We start from the raw sequence: 21,514 nt of genomic DNA, 5'->3' as shown, positions 1-21,514 counted from the left end.
TATAAAATTATGTAAAATTACATTGAGAAAAAGGTATAATTTCCATAGAAAATATAATTTATCTTGCTGATGCAATGTTAAATATCCTTAGAAGAACTGAAAAAGAAAATAATTAAGCAACTATCTCACCTGTGTCCCTTCCAGCAAGTCCCTCCTCAAAGGTACTTTCTCAAAGCCCATGTGGGCTGGAGTTGGTTTGTTTTTCAATCAAACGACTGAAAAAATATAGTTTAGTACTTTAGATTCTTATCCATACGCCGGAACGGTAAATTCTTTGTTTAAATTCAGTAATATATAATGAGGTCTAAACATTAAATAAGTGACACTATATATTTATATATTAAATTTATAATAAATTAAATTTAAATAAATTTTTCTCACAATAAAAATTAAAAGATACTATTATTTTTATATATTTATCATTTAAGATTAAAAAAATAATTAAATTATCGAATTTATAATAAATTTTTTTTAATTTGATTAAATTATTTTTTATCTTATTTAATTAAGAAAAAAATAAATATGTTAAAATAAATTTTAAAAAATTATATAAATAATTATTATATTTAGTAGAAATAAGTATGAAATTAAAAAAAAAATTAATATTTACACATAAAAAGTTGACATGAGAGTAGTTATGGACAAAATTCCACTAATTCACCAAAAGGGTTTTGGACAAGCGGCTAGTCTTCATTGTTAAACTCATACTGATGAATAGTTTAATGGAGGGACTAAATTGATTGTCATTAATTTAATCAATGGATAATTAATTAATTAATTAATTAAATATATAGCAATTAATATAAATAGATAAATATTATTATGTTGTAATTATTTAAAATCAAACATTATATTTATTAGATTATACTGGTGGTCAGTTGTGCCGCAAATAAAAAAAGCTTTCTTTTCTTTAATTAATTTTCAATATTCATTAAGTTATTTTAGAAATAAACTTGTAAATAATACTAAAAAATTAAATAAGTTATTTTTTATAAATTATTTAAAATTTAAAATTATTAATCTTTTATAAAAAAAATTATTTAGTTAACTTTATTTTAAAAAAATACAAACAGTTTTTATAAAAATATAAATAATTATAATAATAATTTAATTAACATAAAATTATTTTATGAAGAAATTATGTAATAAATAATTATTATGAAATAAAAGAATATAATATAATTACTTAATTTAACTAGTAAAAATGCTATTTAATTAATATAAAAATCTAATATGAATAAAATTTAGGAATAATAATCTAATTTATACATGAAGTCTACATACTATTATGAGAATTTTTTATTTATATTTTATAAAATATAATTAAATTATTAATTAAAAAAAATTAAAAGCATAATAAAATCAACCTATAACAGATTTTCCGTAAAAAAAGAAAGTCGTGGTAAAAATTTTCAATTCATATATATATTAAAAAAAATATTAAAGCTTATTTTATTTTTCTTAAAAAATTTATATTAAAAATTTTTCATCTAACGGTGAAGCTTATTTTGATCTTAATAGATAAATTATGATAAATAAATGTCTTACAATAAGAGTTAATATATTATTTAATTATTTTAAAATTTAAAATATTAATTGAACAAGAAGTCACTTTCTATTTATATTAATTTGCTAACTAAATAATTAAAGTAAAAACACAAACATTTAAATCGGATTCCAATAATAATAATAATAATAATAAGAAATGAAATGGCAAACTTGTGAATAGATAAAGATATTATTAACTTTAAGATTATTTATAATATGATAAATTCTAATAAAAAGTAAAAATTAAATGTTACCATAAAAATAATAATTAGAAAAGATAAAAGTAAAAAATTAAAAATATATTATAAATAATTACAAAAAAAAAAAAAAAATATAAGCCCTCATTCAACTTAAGAAAAAGAAAAAAAAAACATTATCCATGAAAGGGAAAAAAAGATTGTTTATAATTTTTTTATAATGCCGCTATTTTATTAATAAAACTCTAAATTAAAATTTTCATAATATAATAAATTGTATATTTATTTTAATATAATAAATTAGATATTGAAATTATATTGAGATATAAATGCATTATGATCTGAAACTTTATTCTATTTTATATACTCATTGATCTTTTATAATTTATTACAATAAAATATTATATAAAATTTAAAGAGCAATAAAATACATAAAAATAAATTAAACCATATTTTTTTATGATAATTGAAACTATAATAATAATAATAATAATAATAATAATAATAATAATAATAATAATAATAATAATACTTATGAAATTATTAAAAATTAAATAAACTAAATATTTTAACTTTTTAAGACTATAAATATAAAAAAAAATTAATTAATTAAAGATTTTTTTTTTAAAGTTAAAATTTAAAAGAAACTTTATTTGATTTTAATAAAAAAATAATGCCAATGAAAATCATTTATGACCATTAAATATATGTATAAGGGGCATGGTGCACACGATTCATAAAAATCAATATTTTAAAAACCGATTCACATTGGTATGAATTTATTTTATTGTTTTAATTATGATTCTTATTTTTTATCAATAATTAAGCTAAAAATTATGTCAAATTATGTCAAATTATACCAAATAAAAAAATCAGTTTTATACATGTATTTTTCATAACTTTTTTCAACATAAATATATATTTATATGTAATTAATAAATTATATACTCCTAATATTATATCTTATTTCGTTGATTTGATGCATATGCAATGCACATATTTCAAAAATTAATTATTATTATTGTTGTTATTATAATTATTGTTGTTGTTATTATTGTTATTGTCGTCACCGTATTGTTGTTGTTGTTATTGCCGATAATGCGAATATATTAGACCTCTAGCGAGGCAAAGCAAAAATTACAAAGTTAGATTGCTTCAATGGATTGCAAGCAAAATAATCATCATGGAACATTTTTTTGCCATAGAATGAGTAGCACCACTACAATATCTACAAATAATATGAAAATCTAAGATGGGAAAAGAGTGAGATAACAAGGAAATGTCTTGGAAAATAACAAAAAGGTCATTAGGAACATATTGTCCAATCGTAGCCGAGATAACATTCTTAGAATCTCCTTCCACAATGACAGCATTGTATTTCTAGTTCTTAGCAAGAAGCATAGCTTCACGACAAGCTAGAGATTCCAAAATAAAAGGGTTAACAATTCCAGGAAAGTGTTTGCAAAACCATCCAATCGGCGTTCCTGTGTATGTTTGCCCAATAGTAGTAACAGCGCCCATCTTCTTGATTTTATCAATAGCTGCATCAAAGTTGATTTTCACATGTGAAGAAGGAGGAGGCAGCCAAGAGCTAGGAACATGGCTGGAAGTATCAAGCACCACGATTGATCCCTTAAGTTGGTCAAATTAAATTCCTCAATAGCAATGAGAGCCTTAGTGTTAATGTCATGAAAGGATCTCATTTGATTCTCAAAAACTAAAGAGTTCTGTGCCTTCCAAATACACCACAGATGGTGAGGCAATAATTGAGTGAGATAAACCTTTTCCGGATGAGAAGAGATAATTGCTAGAATCCCTTATATGTAGTCCATAGTTGTAGCACTCTGTAGCAGTAAAGATCTAATACGATAAGGGGAATGCAACCACACTTCTATAGCCCTGGGGTATTGAAAGAACAAGTGCTAGATAGTCTTTCTTGCCACAATATAAGCAATCAAGTGGAATAGAGGGTATTCTATTATGAAGAAGATCTCCACATGGCAGTCGGGAATGAACAAATTTCCAAAGGAAGATAGAAATCTTACTTGGCAGTTTAATTTTCCAGAGTTACTTCTAAAAAGATCTAGTATTAATGATGGAGGTAGGCCATAACCCAGCTAAAGGAGAAGACATATTGCCATCATGTATTTCTCTAGCCACATGGTAGCCTGATTTCATTGTGTAATTACTAGAAGTGGAATAATGCCAAACCAAGTGGTCATCTTGCCTAAAGAGAGATATAGGTATATATAGTCAACTTCCTTATCCTGAAAATTATTTCGCAAATCTTGTAAATCCAAGTATTAGAAGCGGGACAAATGAGTTGAGAAACCCAATTGATAGTAGGATCATAGTCTGTGTTAACCTTTAGGAGATTTGGGGATCCATTTATCTGATTTGCACAACACCGAATTACCATTATCCACCCTCCAGCAAACTCCTTTTTCCAAAACATTTCGTCCCCACGAAATACTCTGCCATCCCAAAGAAACATTAGAGCAGATAGGAGCATTCATTAAAGAAGTGAATGAGATATTTACCTTTGATTGCTCGAGCAAACAAGGAGTTTGGATGAGATATGAGCCTTCATTCTGGTTTTGCTAATAATCCCTTATTGAAATCTTTTAAGTCTCTAAATCCTAACCCTCCTTTAGATTTTGGATTGCACATGGTACTCCAAGAGATCCAATGGAGTTTATGCTCATTTTATTTTTGTTTCCACCAAAATTTAGCCACTAATCGATTGATATCATTGCAAAGTTAGGCTGGAAGTTTGAAGTAGTTCATAGCATACACAGGAATTGCCTGGGTAACTGTTTTGATGAGAATTTTCTTACCGCCTTGTAAAAGTAATTTCTCTTTCCATCCTGCAATTTCAGTGAATGCAGTTTTTAATCAAAATAAAAGTGAGTTCGGGATCTAGGAATAATTGAAGAAAGACCGAAAAAATTATTGTGGTCTGAAGTGTTATGAATTTGAAGGATATCTGCAACAGAATATTTGATTTTGCGAAGAGTATTTTCACTAAGACTACAGCAGATTTTTTAGCATTAGTAATTTGACCACTAATGGGAACATATTTTTGGAGAACTTGATGAATCAGTGATTTTAAGACCTCTAATGAAGTTTTGATTTTAATTCGTTCCTAAACACTCAAAAAAATTTTACTCGTATTTACGGATTAATTTAGCTAAATCAAACAGGTTTCATCGAATTAAAAAAAAATTAATAAATTAAATAAGTCAATAAATAAGATGATAATTTTGAATTAATTTAAAGTTCGAACCACTAATTCATTGATGAGACCAACAATTCATTGGTTGGTCTCATCCATGTTTAATAACAATGGATTTGACTTATCTCATGGGTTTAGTACAGACAAAAAGGGTCTGTCTCCCAACAGGACTCCTCTGTGATGTACAGAGTTTGTCATTTATATGCCTCATAAGAATACTTGGTCCAACAATAAGATTCTATACATTTAGGTCAATAGGATTTACCGTTTCATTTTGAGATTTATCCTATTGAAAGAATATTCATAACTTGTAAATTTCTGTTATGGATGAATTTTTATTATTTATTTAAGGTAAATTATTGAAACCCTACTACAGTTTGACCTAATATATATTTTTATTCATGCCGTTTCGAAACTAATTTGTCTTTGTACTACCAGGATTGAAAAGTATAAGGTTTTGAGAGAATAAAAATGTTTATAATATAACAATTCGAGCATTAACATGCAATTAAGTTTTAAAATTTTTTAAACTAAAATGTAATTGAATATAATTAAATTGTTAAACGAACAAGTTACTAGTATTATGTATCAGAGACTAAAGTAGAGAGCTACTAACAAATTTTAGACCAAACTAACTAATTTTGGAAAAAGTATGGAGGAAAATGCATATCAGATCAAAACTTAGGGAGCTTTTATTAATTTAAATTTTCCTTTTAAACACAGAGAAGACCTAAACTGTAGATACTCCAGGCATTACAAGATGCTACAACAAATCAAAAGCTAACCTTGCAGCCTGAAAGATCTCCCATTTATCTCTCGCAATCACCCTGATTTTTCGTTTTTTTTTTTCCTAATTGTTTCACCAATGCATGCTCCAAAAAGCTACTTATCTTGATAAGCAATTGAGAACAAAATGAGAAATTTATTTCAGCTGCCCAAAACTTGACTAATTTTACTCAAAATCGTCATCATATTCTACAGTGCAAGGGGATAAACTTTTCAATGGTAATTGATTTCCAAAAGTTTGTTTAGAGTTTGGGTCAGCATTCTCTGTTCCTTTTAAAGTTCTCATTCTTTTCACATTTGTTCTTAGCAAAGGCTTAAATGAGGAAGATAATGAATCTCTCACAGAATCTCCACTGGGAAGAAAGGGTTGTGGCAATTTATGGTGTTGAAACAGCTTCAAATTTCGGTCCAGATTGTCCTTATTGTCATGTTGGTTCTGATTTCCTTTTATGTCCTGCATCTTTGGATTTACTGTTGATTCAATTGGTACAAGCTTCCCATCTACCTGATTTGTGAATACAAATGTTACCTACAATAGTATAAAAATGTTAGTGCACTTGGAACTTCCTAGAAAGGATAATGAAAAATACAATAATATACAAAAATGCATGTCGAAGCATGAACTGAATAGGTTGCACATCATGGCGGTATGTATCTGTCAAGAGGCACCCAAGCAAGACAAAATCTAGGCACCTTGACTAGGATGCCTGCAGGCGAGGCGCCTTTAACTATGACTTACCTAGGCACCCCTAGGTGAGAAAAAGGAAAGAATTAAAAAAATATAAATGTTGAGAGAGAAAAGCTGATCTGATTTGTTTTCACCATTTGGCATTGACACGATGGCTATAAAATTAGGATTTTGAGTTTGCATGACATGATGTATGAAACTGAACAATGCATCTAGAATTTTAAATTACATTATGTATTTTATGGTCTTTGCTTTAATATTTTATGTTATTAGAGGAATGCTTTTGATCTTAAAGCTTAAAACAGACAATATATTATGAAATATGAATATGAAATTTGGCAATTTATAGATTGTGTAATATATTAGACATTTTTACATTGTATATTTAATTATTTATTATTTTAAAATAAATTAGCACCTCACTTCACTCGGGCGAGCACACCTTCTTGCATTAAGGGCACCAAGTGCTTTTGACAACACTAGTATCAACTTTAGCATGAATCCACAGGTGAAACTTCAGGAAATTTGGCAGGATAAACAAATAACTACGGCTTTATGGAAAATTGAATTTCTAGACCTTGGATCCTTTCCATTGAAACCTAGGGTGGATTCACACTACAAATAGTTTGCATTCAATCTCTTTTTCTGACAACTGAGCAAAGATAAAGGAATAAAATGAAATTAATACAAATTTTTGTGACCTGAGTGTGTGCCCTTAAAAACTCTTGAAATTTTCACCATCATTTCAAGGAGATGCTTGACTTGGTTTTTTTAGTATTTTCTCCATCTGGTTTATCCTTTTTAATTTAGCCAGTATTTTATGGATGAAGAAATTTATCAAGCCAAAAAAATATGCACTGCTACTTGATTTCTCTCTCTCTCTCCATGGATAAAAAAATAAAACTAAATATAGAAAAATGTTGGCACCTCATCACCAGCTGAAACTTGAAGTATAGCGTCAGGTACTGATGTTGAGTGAAAATGATGCCCCCAGCTACCCAAATCCTCTTCAAGAGGAGTCCCTACCTGAAAATTGAGCATGATAGAGAAGATAGAAAACAAATCAGACGCTTGAAAAGACAACAGAATATTCTATGACTAGTTCATGACTGACCTGCATCTCTGAACCCTTTAACTTGTGCAAGATTCCAGCAATCCCAGCAAATCCACCAATATCAAACACCTCTTGATCTGACTGACACCTATTTATTGATCCTTCTCCCTCTAATATGTTCTCAGGGCCATCATCATGAAAAAGGCAGCGAGCACAGTTCATCTTTTCATGTATTTCAGACCTAGGTAAATAATTTGGAAAAAGAAAGAAATTGTAAAATGTTCCATGTTTACTAGTGTAAGCAGCTTAACTTCAACATCTAAAAGACATCTCGTTTCAGAAATAACAGAGGTATGCATCAAGCTCTACTATAGCAATATGATGTGCAGTGATTTGTTGCCATTACTCTTTACGCAACTATTTTGAGTTTATTTAAGCAAATACAGAACAATCATAAATCTCTCTTTCAAACAACTGAAATTGACACTTGGAATAAACTTGCAATGACCACTCTTATCCTACCTTCTTTGATGATGACAAGTACATTTTCAATGGCATAGCCCATGCTCAATACAGGACAACTTAAATGTGATTTTGTACATGCTTACTTCTTCATTAATGCGTGATTCGCTACAGATGACAAGATGACATTTTCTTTTCATTGTCCTTTAGTTCCTGTTCTAGTCCTAACATAGATTCACTATAAACCCTAAAATATAACCTGAACTAGGGAATTGCCCATGCATTAGCACGTGGCTATTAATAATTTTAATATATAAATAATCTTAATTTACATTTTTTTTTATTTTAATATATGGAAATTAAATAATATATTAATTTTTTTATTAATTATTTCATATTTTATTTTTTATATTTTCTATTATTTATTAACTAAATATTGTTTCATATTTTTTATTAATTTTTTTTCTCTCGAATTTTTTAATGAAGATTTCATAATAAAAATATAGTAATATAATAGAAACATTGCTTAAATATATAGTTATTTTTTATATATTTTATTTTTTATTGATTAAATATTGTTTCATTTTAAATATCAAAATTTTGTTATATAGTTTAAAGAAGAGTAAAAGAGAATTAAATGGAAAATGCCATGTGGCAATATAATGAAGAACAATGCCACGTAAATATATATATATATATATATATATGCCAAATATTATGCAGGCCAAACAATGTTTCACAATGTATAAGGCAACAACCTTTATATTAGCAGCACACTATGGTTTTACCATGAAACTGGTAGTCTCAAAAAATGGCATTTTTTTAAGGTTTCCTCCTATAGACCAATTAATGGAATTTATAATCATGACAATATATTTCAACTTAAGGACCATAATTACCTGACATTCTCATGAAATGTGAACAGATCTCGTAAATCTTCAGTGGAAAGAAAGTTGCCCTGCAATTCAAGCACATCAATACCAAGAATACAGGAGAAAACTTCAATCACATAGCAAAAACAGCAATAAGAACCTGTGCAACAAGGCTATCATTTTGCTCATGCTGAATAACCTTTTGAAGCCCTTCTTTTGACATTTGACGCTGAAAAACCTACAAGACTTACAAGGAAATATCAGCCAACATAATGTCACCTTATTGAAATCTAACACAAGAAGGAAAATGGAATTTAGTAACTACATTGACTAAGTTTCTGCTCATCAAACCTTTTCTTCAATTGTTCCAGTACTTAGAAATCTATAGATGTAAACTCTCTTCTTCTGTCCATCCCTCCAAACTCTTGCAGCAGCCTAATTAGGGAAGGATAGAATTATGCAATAAATTAGAAATGGAGATCAACATAACTCCTAAACTCAAATAAGCTGCATATGAGGGGTTATGATAAGCAATTGCCTGTTTGTCATTGGCAGGATTCCAGTCAGGATCAAACAAGACAAGCCGATTACCACCTATTAGATTAAGGCCGCAACCACCAGCCTTACTGCTTAGGAGAAATACAAACTCATCCTGTAGTATGAGGAGTTGAAATGGCTTTATCAGTAATTAAGCTGACATGCACCTCTAGCCCTGGCTCCCCTTGGAGCAGAAATATGTGAGTATTTCAAATGAGAAGGGAAAGAGTTAATACCTTTGATGCATCATTGAAGCGATTAACTAGCTTTTGTCTTTTACCAATTGACGTGGTTCCATCAAGCCTTAAGTGTGGATATCTTCTTTCCCGGCATAATTGAGCAAAAAGGTCCAGGGTCTGATGAGTGAAACCCATTTTAAAGTGTAAGAGAATGAGAAGTGATCCTCACTGCTTCCAATAAAACAGTTGTGAATAAATGCTTAATGAAATATTTTGTTACAAATAAATTGTAAATGATACATAGCCTTGTTCTGGGGCTGCATTTGTTTGCAAAAATAACATGTTTATGAACAATATTTTCTAAGAAAAACATTTTTGGATAAAATGATTTATAATATGTTATTAGTTGCAATACAGAAAACTAGCTGGACACTACTTATCAGACATTTAGAAAATAATGAAGATATTAATTTTCTTTCAATATTTATGACTCTAAAACTAAAAGAAAATTAGGAAAAGAAATATAAATTGAGATTGTCATCAACGACTACTGGCCAGCTATGTAACGAGGAAACGGACACGGGGAAACGGCAACTCAACTCAACTCAACTAAGCCTTTATCTCAAAAATTTGAGGTCGACTATATGGATTTACTTTCTCCACTCTAAACGATTTTGGATTAAAAAACATGTATGTATATATATATGTGTATACATATGGATTTGGAAGTCCTAATTATAACAAATTCAAATGTTAAAAAAAGCAAAAGATAATGAAATTAATTACTTGGTTAATTAATTAGATTATTTATATATTTATAATTATAAATAATTGAAATAATAAATATATAGAATAATAAAATTAATATTAAAATGCAGAAAATAAAGGGTCAAAGTTTTAATACAGTGAAAATTGAATAAATAAAAATAGTAATGATTAAAAAAAAAGTCTTCAAATAGGAAATAACATGGGTATCGGGATTAGGGGAAGGAGTAGAGCCATCGGGGAAGGAGCAGCGCCATCGGGGAAGGGAGGCTGACTGGTAGAGCATCGGATGGGGAAGGAAGCAAAGACCAGTCACCTCCCGCCACCGGCTCACTGCCCCACAAGGTACTCCTCCTCCTCTTCTTCTTCTTCGTCTTCTTCTTCTTCTTCTTCCTGGAGGTGCAACTTTTTTTTTTTTAAAGAAACGCATGTCCGGCGAAGGAAACGCGTTTTCGATTTCAAGGAATTACAGAAATGGCCCGGAGATGTTTCCTCGCCGTGTCCCAACGTTTCCGGCAAGGAAACGTTTCCAGAACGGGAAAACGATCCCGCCTCCCGTTTCCGTGCATCCTAGCTGGCCAGTGATAGCCGATGATTTGCAACAGTCAATAGGCTGGTTTATAGGTGCCTATATTGTCCCTTTATAGGTTTCCTTTTTCACAAGTGAAAGTCCAAAAACTTTCTTATTTCAAAAACAGAAAGTAGCTTTGCTTGAAAATAGCTTAGGGTGTATTTACTTGTAGAAAACTAAGACAGTTTTCTAGAAATTTTTTTCTAAAAAAAATAGAAATAGGGTTTTTTTGTTAAAATGTCAAAATTTTCCAATCGAAAATCTGAAAACTAATTTTTCTAAAATTGTAATTGATCATTGAAAAGCAGGTTTAAGATGATTTCCATTGATTTCCTTTATCATCAATAGCATTTTTTTTTCTATTTAGAAAACATGAAAGCAACATTTGTTTGCTCATTTCAACACCTTTTAGCACGGATTTGAACCCCAACCACAGCCTTCAACATTATTTTAAAATTCAGTTTCATTGTTAAATGCCATTAGTTTGGTTCGGCCAGCAAGCATTGTATCGTATGCATTTTCTTCTCTATTTTTTTCATTCATTTTTATTTGTTGGGCTAAGTCTTAGTTTCCCTTTTTTTTTCTTTTTTTCTTTATCTTCTTATTTATTTATTCTTTAATCTATTTTGATAAACAACTTTTGTTTCTAAATCTCTATTAACATAACAATTTTTTTAACAAACCATTATTTTTTCAAATTATAATAGTTTCACTTACATAAATGATTTATCTTCATAACAAAGGCATAAAAGGCCTTGGACTAATATATTTTTTATACAAAACAAGAATTTCCAAACTCTTTTAACCATATGAAACAATTTTAATAGAACATGTTTTCTAGTTTTGCTAATTGGAAAATGATTTCCTATTCTTATGAAATGAATGCATTTTCCACAAGTATTGGAAATGATTTTCTGTTCTAAGTTTCCATAAAAAATGAAATAGAAAATTGTTTTCCACAAGCATAAAAGCCCTCCCAATGACTAGGAAACCATTTCCATTTGACCAATTTTCCTAAAATATCCCAAACACCAAAAAGTGCAGAAAAAAAAATTTTCGTTGCACAAACAAAGCCTTAGCTTTAAGCAAATTTGAGAAGATCAAAAAGCTCTATTTCATCCATGGACATAAATTTATACAATCGTCTAGTAACAAGTTATATGTTTCTCAAATATTACAAAAGAAAAGATATAAATTTATAATGTCAGCAATTAGACTCTTCTAAAGCCAGATCCTCCTCCCTATATCTGGTTTATAAAATGGCATGATTTGGAGTCATTAATTCTTTAATTCATTAAAACAACAAATTTTTACCATCCATCAAAAGGGAAACAGAAGGGTGTAATACAGATAAAATTGTGATCAATAGATTTACTTCTCATTCTAAACAACATTGATTAGTAAGAACTGCCATGTAAATTTACCTGAGTATAGTTTGAGACAAGAACAATTCGATCATCAGTTTGCCAACGTAAATGGGCCAATAATCGAGCCAAAACATGCATTTTACCGGAAAGTTCAACCCATGCACCACCACCACCACTCCAAGTACCAGATCTAGCAAATGAGGTAGAAAAGAAAGCAAGTGAGCAAACAAGGAAGAAAGGACAAAAAATGAAGAACTTAAAGGCAAAATAGGAAATAAATAATTTATATAACATAAAATAAATGCTTACCTCCCAGAGAACATCTCTGAAGGGAAAAATCGCAAACAGTCCTCAAACCCTGAAGTCCCTGGACTTCCACTTCTTATGGTATCATAAATGAGCTGCATAGGTAACTTATCTTCTATAAGAATGGATTATGAACTCAATGCACAAATTAGAATCAAATGGAAGATGAAAATATTTTACCGCAAGTAAAATAAATCCACCAAGAGCCTTATGGAGGCAATATAGCAACTAACAGAAGAAAAGGCTAAATCGATGATGATCTTAGGCAGAAATAGCTTAATCAATGAGTTAAGAGCTTGAAGATTATATACTACATTGTCCTAATATTGAATAGTTTCAATTCATCAAGTTACTTTCCATGGGATTGAAGCTTTCGCTCTACTTCTAAATTTGCTTTGTGAAACTCATTCATAAGCAACCTTCTGTGTTGCAAGCACATGGCTTCACCATATATGTTAATAGCTACTATTATTTTAAATAAGATAATTGGACCAAAGAACTTATCATATGATAACTCTTGGAAGAGTTAAATGTACGAAACCTTCCCTCACACTGAAGGACGCTCCATTTTAAAAATAAAAATAAAAAACTATTCTCACTGTGGCCTGCCACCCAAAAAAAAATTGCCATTAACACTCATATTTTTTTATCAAATTTTCCTTCAGATCAATGAGAAATCTCACCATTGAGCTCAACATTTATCTAAGGGATAAAAAGGAAAAAAAATAAATTAAAAAAAATAACGCTCTTCATAAGTTCATAATATATATATATATGCATGTCAAAACATTGGATGCCAAAGTAATTTTCAGCATTTTAAAAGATGTCCACTAACTTGTTTCATTGCAAAATGAAGAGAGTTGATGGCCAAAACTTACTTTAGAGATATAACAAAATACACATATGGAGACCACAACTTTAGTCATTGCAACAACAATATTAAAATTGGCAAAACTCTCATAGAAAAGGCAACCTACATCAAAGCAACATTCCAAGACAATTAATGCTTGTAAGGTTTTTTTTACCTTTGGATGATTGCAAAGCTTCTTAAGAGCCGTAATATAAGCCAAAATCTTTGACTGCTTTGTGTCTTCAGTTATTGCTCGTTTAACCTGTATGGAATAATGGCAATAAAAAATGGGTTGGTTGCTAACATTCATGTCATAAACCACCAAATTCCAATGTATAAATAAAAATATATCTCAATAAGAACGCAAACCCACATTTTTGGAATGTATAAAATGATTGTATAGCTCTGATTGGAGAGGAGTCAATTTGCAACAAACAACTTCAACAATCTGCAAGGGAGGCACCATTTACAATATTAAAATAATTTTACAATTAACCACAAGTTTATCCATCCAAAAAGACTACTAAGTCATAGAAATATGAAAGAATATATTTGAAATCAGCAAAAATAATATGCTAAGAAAGTAATGCAAAAAAGCTAATTTGAGAACAATATGATTGCATAGTAAAAACATGAGCACAGGTTAAATTTAAATAGCAGGTCATCATCTAGCAAAAAAAATTTATGGATCTATTTAAGAAACTTATTGTCAAGTGCCCAGAGTATGGAGCTTGCCAAATGGCATCTCACAATGAACTATTATAAAATATATGTCCTTTTAAAGCACATTTATATATTGCCCACCCAATCTTATTCAAAGTGAAGGAATTTGGGTCTGGGTCACCCATGTGGGTCAACACATATTCAATGTGTGTATATATATATATATATATATATATATATATATATATATATATATATATATATATATATATATAAGAGTAACTGCATTTAACTGCCAAGGTAGGTACATGCATGCAGTTTGGACAAAGGCCATTCCCTTCATAATCAAAACGTATAAAGGCAAAACAAAAAGAAGCCATATAGTGGTTTTTAGCAATAGAAAACAATAGACAAAAGAGATAAGTGCAGTGTTTTTTACAGATATTAGCTTAATCTTTGTCTTTTAGAAACACTCAATTTCAACTATCTTGTGGGGCATTAATTTCTGCAACTATAAAGTACATCTAGGCTACGATTTATATGATATAATTAATATTAGTTATCTGATTATATTATGGACTAGTGAATCAAGTTTATGGATCCTAGGGTATTTTGGCATGAATATGGATTAGATCCATGTATTGCAATACGTGCACTCTTGGAGCCTAGGTGCAAGTTACAAGGCCAAAGTTCACATCACATATAAGCAAGGTAAGGCAAACAATTTTAAAATAAATTAATAAGAAATTTTATGATAAACCTTTATAAAATTATGACTCAATTTAGGAAAAGAATCTAAAAAAAGTGGAGGGGAATTAAGTGAGAGTTGGTTTAATAAAAATTACAATTATACTAAATTTATATTATCTATTCTAATGTGAAAGCTTATTGTAGGTTAGCATCCCCCCATTTGTTTTCTCAGTTTCCAAAACCCATCACAAAAGTATTAATTAAAAGAGAATGATGAGCCAAAGAATGTTTATGAAATATAAAAAAAAAAAAAAATATAGAGATAAGCTCATAAGGCTAGAGACGATGGAGCATTCCTCGGAACAGAATCAATTCCTGCTAGCTTTCTTTCTCTTCCCTTTATTTTTTCCCTCTTTGTTCTCAAGGCCCACCCTTTTGTGCCTAGCACCCCAACTAAGGCAATGCTCATAGGTGCGGTGCCTTGCTTCAAAAGCACTTGAACTTAGGAGTGCGACTATGCCCAGCACATTAAGCTATCATGACATTTGACAAAAGGCACTGGGAGATCTTGAATTAAGGGCTATACCTTTGGCGGCAGGTGATTCGATAGCAATGCATTAGTCCTTCTCAAGATGAACTGCACATTTTTAGCAAGATATGAGAAACAATAAAGCAATTCTTTTCTTAATGTTAGAAACAAAACTAACCATACATGTTTTGTCTGGTGGAATCATTACTACAACATAATCATGAGTTACAATTAACATACTGTGACATTATCCTTGTGATAAGCTACCTTATGCAATTGCACACATATTAGTAAAATAATTACCTGATTCACTTTCGCACTTAATTCTCCAGTGCGCTCAACAGCTAACTTCTTCTCTTCTTCAGTGGCAGTTGGTTCTCTTCCACAAATAATTGGCATCTTCATTTTTTACAAGTAACAAAAAACAGAATAAGCATGTAAAACTGCTTATCACTAAAATACAAATATTAACCTCAAACAAATCACGTCTAAGAAAGATGCATTACACCAATGCATCCAAAGAAAACTGCACCACCTTATTGCTGGACTGTTATGTTTTATGGTAAAGATGAAAGGCCTTCATAGTGTATATCCCATAGTGAAATATAAGCCTCTAGTATTCTGTAAATAATGGGTCGCTAATTTAAAGTTAAAATGACATATTAGATGTTAAAGCACAGTAACAAGAAGAATTTTATGCATTAAGATGATGGTTTCTAAAATCCGCAAGCAGTAAGTTCAATGTGATTGTGATTAATTTCTTGTCATTTTGCACCTCAATATGTCAAAATAAGTCAACAAAAAGGTAATGTATTAGGAAAATATGACTGTCTATTATATAGATATTAGAAGATCCATTAATGAAAACTCACCTCCAAACCATCTAAGATATAGCCAGGGTAAAGGACACTTGTTTATAGAGGACCTATAATGCTCTTAGCAAATCTAGATGCAAAAGGAACAAGTTAAGATAGAAGCACCTATTAATGGTTGTCTAACCTCATTTCCAATGACAATATGGGGTTTTGTCAGTTGAGTGCCATTTATATTTCATTTTGTTCAGACCTCTCAAATAAACACCATTAAAAAAGAAAACTTTTCTCCATATGACAAAATTCAGGACTTGAAGAAGTATGTCTACTGTTGCTCAAAAACAGAAAATAAAATGTATGCCTATTTATACATTTGCTAGAATGACTTAACCTACATTGTAGAATATAATAGGGTTCATACATACATGAATAAATATAATGACCATAATACCCATTGTCTCTTATCACCCTCAAACTTGGGAGCTGGGATGAGCAGTGCAAGTTAAAAGAGCTCACTAAAAAGAAATCTAAAACAAGCAATAGGATAAGTTTTATTGAAAAAAATGCAAGTTGAAGCAAAGAAGCACTGCAGTAGAGTAATGTTTCCCATCCCAAGTGAAAGAGTCGAGTCTAAATGACAAGAATTTAGACATGCTTCGTTTTTAACATGTTAATTGCATTATGAGTTATTCCATGTTTGCCATAACATTACAAGCTTACATTTTTTGTTTTCTATAAACTAATAATTTATTACAGTTTTTTCTTATATGACTTTCATTTTATTAAAGGCATAATAGTTCTTCCCGGCATAAACCACAACCAAATCTACAAAAGATGAAACCACAAGTGAAATCAATCTCTTATTTGGCAGGCAAAATTAAAAATAAAATCAAATTAAAAAATAATTAGAACAAGCACATTGTCCTCCACTTTCTCACCAATCAAACAAGCCCTAAATAAATCCAAAACAACAAATTGCAAATTCAACCAACATAAACAAACTAGAAGTTCCACTAAAATCAATTACCCAAAACATCTAAAAACAAGTAAATTAATAAATAATCACAAAGTAGATGACAGGAGTGAATAGAGGAGTATAGCTCACGATGCAGGGATCTCTTGGCTCCCCAATAAGAAGAATTATAAGAGGGAGGGAGAGAGGGAGGCAAAGATAAAGAGCAAGAATATTCGCAATGATAATTCATAGACTGCCATTGAGACTCAACAGTCTACAAAAGATAACCTCTCAAAAGTTCTAAGTCACTACTCATTGCTATTAGAAATTGAATTAGTTGTTCTTATTCAAAAATTTGACATAAAGCTAGTACCATTTCACAAACAGTTAACAAATACAAAACAGAAAACCAGCATATAACCTAGATTTAATCAACAAGGAATATTTCCATGGATTTTAGAAACACACTAGATTAGAGAACACAATTACCAATAACAATGTAGCAATGTTGTTAAAGGTGTCAGAGGTGCCAGGTGAGGTGAGGCTAGCCGACCCTCTAGCACCTCGCCTAGCACCACCTAGCCTTGCTTTCAAGAGGCAACCACCCCAAATTCCAAGGCACTGGGCAACAAGGCAACAAGGCAACGTCTTTAAGAAGGAACGGTTACTTTTTTTTCTTTTTTAATTATATTTTAACAAAACAAAAAATAAAAAACCCTAAGCAGTACCTATGTTGTCATGCCAAAAGAAGTGAGCTCCTCAGCCAGCAGTAGCTCCTCTATCTCTCTCTCACACACAACAGCTCTCGCTAAGGTATGTCGTCCTTCCCCTCTCTCTTTCTCCTCTTTGTCTTTCCTCTCTTTCTTCTCTTCTCCTCTTCTATTTCTCTCAACACAACAGACAAGGACAACACCTGCACCATCTCGTTTTCTCCTTCTTCTTCTTTTTCCTTCTTTTCTCTCTTCCTTCTTCTCTCTTCTTTTGTTTTGTTGTTTCTCTCACTCTAATGCCATTTTAAACTAGCACAACAGTTTTATTTTTTTAATTCGCTTCTAATTGTTTAGGCTAAATGAAAATACGGAGCACTCTTGGTTTCGGCTAAATTAGTTAAAAGTATGAATTTTTATGTTAATTGCCTAAAATATATATATATATATATATATATATATATATATATATATATATATATATATATATATATATATATATGGGAATTTAGACTATAGCATCTTGCTTCAAAAAGGCACTCGCCTCTCGCCTAAGGCCATAGGATACCTATCGCCCTAGTGTCGCCTTTCGCCTTGATAACACTGCACTGTAGGAGAAATGTCCATAGATCAACAAAGACAAGAGAGACCTAATTGTTTTTATTGCAAGAGATTTAATTGTTGTAATTAGTGATTAAAAGAAATACCATCGATGACAGTCAGAAATGACATCATCCATTTCAATACAATAACACCACTATTGGAGAAGATAACCTTTCCCCATAAACAAAAATAAGGGTCTTTAGTCTTGAAGAATACAATATGAAGGTATTTGCACTACACATACATTCACTAGAATGGCCTCCTAATCTATCTTCTAGAACCTAGAATATGCTTAATGAGTCATGTATGTGAATAAATAAAGAGGACAAAGAGAAACAAAAGAACTAGTTGACATCATTTATTGCAACATTTGCATAGCACATATGTCAAGCATCAGAAATATTAGCAAAAATTGATACCGATTTAAATAATGTCAAAAATGTTAAATATAAGTCATAATGACAAATCATAAATATAACTAGACTGTAAATAAAGCTTACCTCATAATGACGACGAAAATATGTGGCATCACCCAAAATCCCTGGATTAGTAAAGTTTACCATTGCAAAGAACTCTTCTAGGTCATTCTGCAAGGTCACAGATGGAGAAAGTATCACTAAAGGAAATAAAAAATTCAAAGTTCAAACTAAAGGGAAATATTTCTTGAACGAATGCCTCTCACCTGCATTGGAGTTCCTGACAACAAAATGCGGCGCTTGCATGAGAGAGCAGCCAATGCCTATACCAGTGAAATGTTCATGAATTTATTAAAAAAAAAAAGAACAATAAAACAGCATGTGCTAAAAAAAGAACGTATAAATGTCATACCCGGTTTGTTAATGTCTGATCATTTTTCAGCCTGTGCGCCTCATCACATATGAGAAGGTCACAAGATTCACTATGGCTAAACTTTGATGAATGCATCCGGAATGTCTCATATGATACAATCAGTACCTAGGAAGAAATTCATTGAATTAGCAAATATTTTTCCCATAAAATTGCAGATTAATAGTCCATATTTTTTACCTGCAAAATACTTTGAGGACTTGTGAAACTATCAATTCCGGTGAGCACATCATCTCTAGAGCTTTCACATAGAGCTATAAGCTTAACTCTTTCTCCAACCCATTTTTTTATTTCAGCCTCCCAATTGCTTACAAGGCTGGTTGGAGTGACAATGATGGCTTTTTTAACCATAGGCTTTCCATCAAACCCTTGACCAAGAAGTGTGTATAGCAATGTGATTGACTGCAATGTCTTTCCCAAACTGTCAAACAGATCAAAAATAACAACCTGTAAATAAAACCACAAACACAACTCACATGGAAAGCAAATAAAAGATGAGATATTTACCCCATATCATCAGCCAAAATACATCCATTGATATTGGCTGCACTGTATAACCCTGAAACACATTCGAACATGAATTGAACCCCCTCTCTGCATACAAAATTAACAGCTTTGACAACTCAAATCAACAGAATCGAAAAGATAGAAAGTTTCATTTTCAAATTAGCCTGCACTAATAAATTGGGAAAACAAAAATAAATGAAAATGAACACTTCCAATTCATTAAGTAAATTTTTACAGAACACCTCCACAGTTTAAGAACCAGTTTTAGATTTTCATATTATGATCAATACCTTTGATGGGGTCGAAGGAACTGAACAAGCAATGGATCCACCACTACTGATGCTGAATTACCAGCTCCATCCTCGGATTCTTCAGGTTGCCACAACACCAGAGGATCAATTCCAGGTGGCAAAGTCACAGTTTCTTCCACTTTATCTTTCTCAATAGTACTTGACACATTTAACCGATTAGTTATTGCCACCAAAACTGGACTTGAAGAACCCCATGGAACAAATCGTTTCCGGGCAAAAAGACGACGTGTGAGCTTTTCATTTCCATCTTTATAGCCATTGGAACATGGAGGTTTAAAGGGTTTCCTACAAATGGATGCCCCTTCTGTAACTGAAAGAACTCGAGGAAGCAGCGCCTGTCTCCTTACAATAAGGTTGCCTCTAGTAAATTATGGTCACAATTTCAGCATAATGATAAAAGTTCCATCCAGATAAACTGTTAACTTGGATGAAAACCAAAACATGAGAACCCCGTATTTCAGATCCTCTAACAGCTGTAATAACTAGGAAGCCATACTGCAAGAACAATAGTGCAAACAAGAACCCCTAGACAAAAATCCCTAAGTCTCATTGGCCATCGCATGAATCAATATTACATGTCAGTATAGCCAATCAATCCATTCAAGTATTTATAAACAATAGGCAGATTTTGCATTCATACGTGAGGATAATTTGTTTGTTTATTAATAAAAATTTGATCATATGTTAGCTGAGAAATCAAAACCTCCAGCCCAGTGAGAATCATCAAATCCTTCTAATTTTCTACATTTTCTCAGCAACCTAGGCTTCCAATCCAATGGCAGGTAACAAATAAGCAAAAGAAGAAGAAAAACTCCCAATCATTAAACTATAACAAACAACGGAAACCCTAAATCAGCTAAAATGTCAAACCCTAACTTTCAAAAATGGATTATTATCAAGGTAAATTGGCTATTTTATTGATAAATTAGAAGTACCTCACAAGAGCGTCTACATTCTTTGATTTGCGATCTTCATCAGACGGATTTCGTGCAACAGGCCGGTGCCCACCGTCGTCGTCGTCTTCCAAATCTTCTTCTCGATCATGTGCGAACTCGTCACCAGAATCGCTCGAATCTGACGGTGAGAGAATTTCCTCTTCTAGCTCTTCTTCCTCCTCGTTTTCCAAGGAAGACATTTTTAGATTTCAGCGACAGCCACTGTAATTCTCAGACAGTGGCGGTGCTCGTTTTAAATCACTAAATTTGGCGGGCAAATGTAGAGAAGTACTCGTCCAGGGCAGCAGGGCTTCTTTGTCATTTTCTATGTTATTTTGGTTTAACGGTTAAATACAATTAATAGTATTATCATTAATGATAGCTGATAATTATTTTATATTAAATATTTAATAAAATTATATTTAGCATTGTTATGTGAAATGACTAATAAAGATATATATCATATAATTTATTTTATTATTTAAATAAATATAAAATTATAAATTTATTATATTATATTATTTATTTTATTATTAAAT

General features: G+C 30.9%; 1 protein-coding gene across 1 annotated transcript; it reads right to left on the bottom strand.

Moving 5' to 3' along the window:
- Positions 1-5,882: 5,882 nt before the first annotated feature.
- On the bottom strand, positions 5,883-21,259 carry LOC110644465 (protein CHROMATIN REMODELING 25). Its single transcript, XM_021797245.2, has 21 exons — positions 20,976-21,259; positions 20,020-20,400; positions 19,730-19,816; positions 19,403-19,643; positions 19,205-19,330; positions 19,059-19,115; positions 18,877-18,963; positions 15,603-15,698; positions 15,357-15,407; positions 13,791-13,865; positions 13,593-13,679; positions 12,571-12,662; positions 12,319-12,451; positions 9,616-9,735; positions 9,381-9,494; positions 9,194-9,277; positions 9,003-9,080; positions 8,870-8,928; positions 7,569-7,749; positions 7,382-7,480; positions 5,883-6,295 (listed from the first exon to the last, which is right to left on the bottom strand). The coding sequence occupies exons 1-21, from the start codon at positions 21,173-21,175 to the stop codon at positions 5,933-5,935; spliced, it is 2,811 nt and encodes a 936-aa protein (XP_021652937.1). The 5' UTR covers positions 21,176-21,259; the 3' UTR covers positions 5,883-5,932.
- Between the last annotated feature and the right edge of the window lie 255 nt (positions 21,260-21,514).

Source organism: Hevea brasiliensis, chromosome 8, assembly GCF_030052815.1.
Source record: "Hevea brasiliensis isolate MT/VB/25A 57/8 chromosome 8, ASM3005281v1, whole genome shotgun sequence".
Classification (NCBI taxonomy): domain Eukaryota; kingdom Viridiplantae; phylum Streptophyta; class Magnoliopsida; order Malpighiales; family Euphorbiaceae; genus Hevea; species Hevea brasiliensis.
This window is presented reverse-complemented; position numbering and strand designations above follow the sequence as displayed.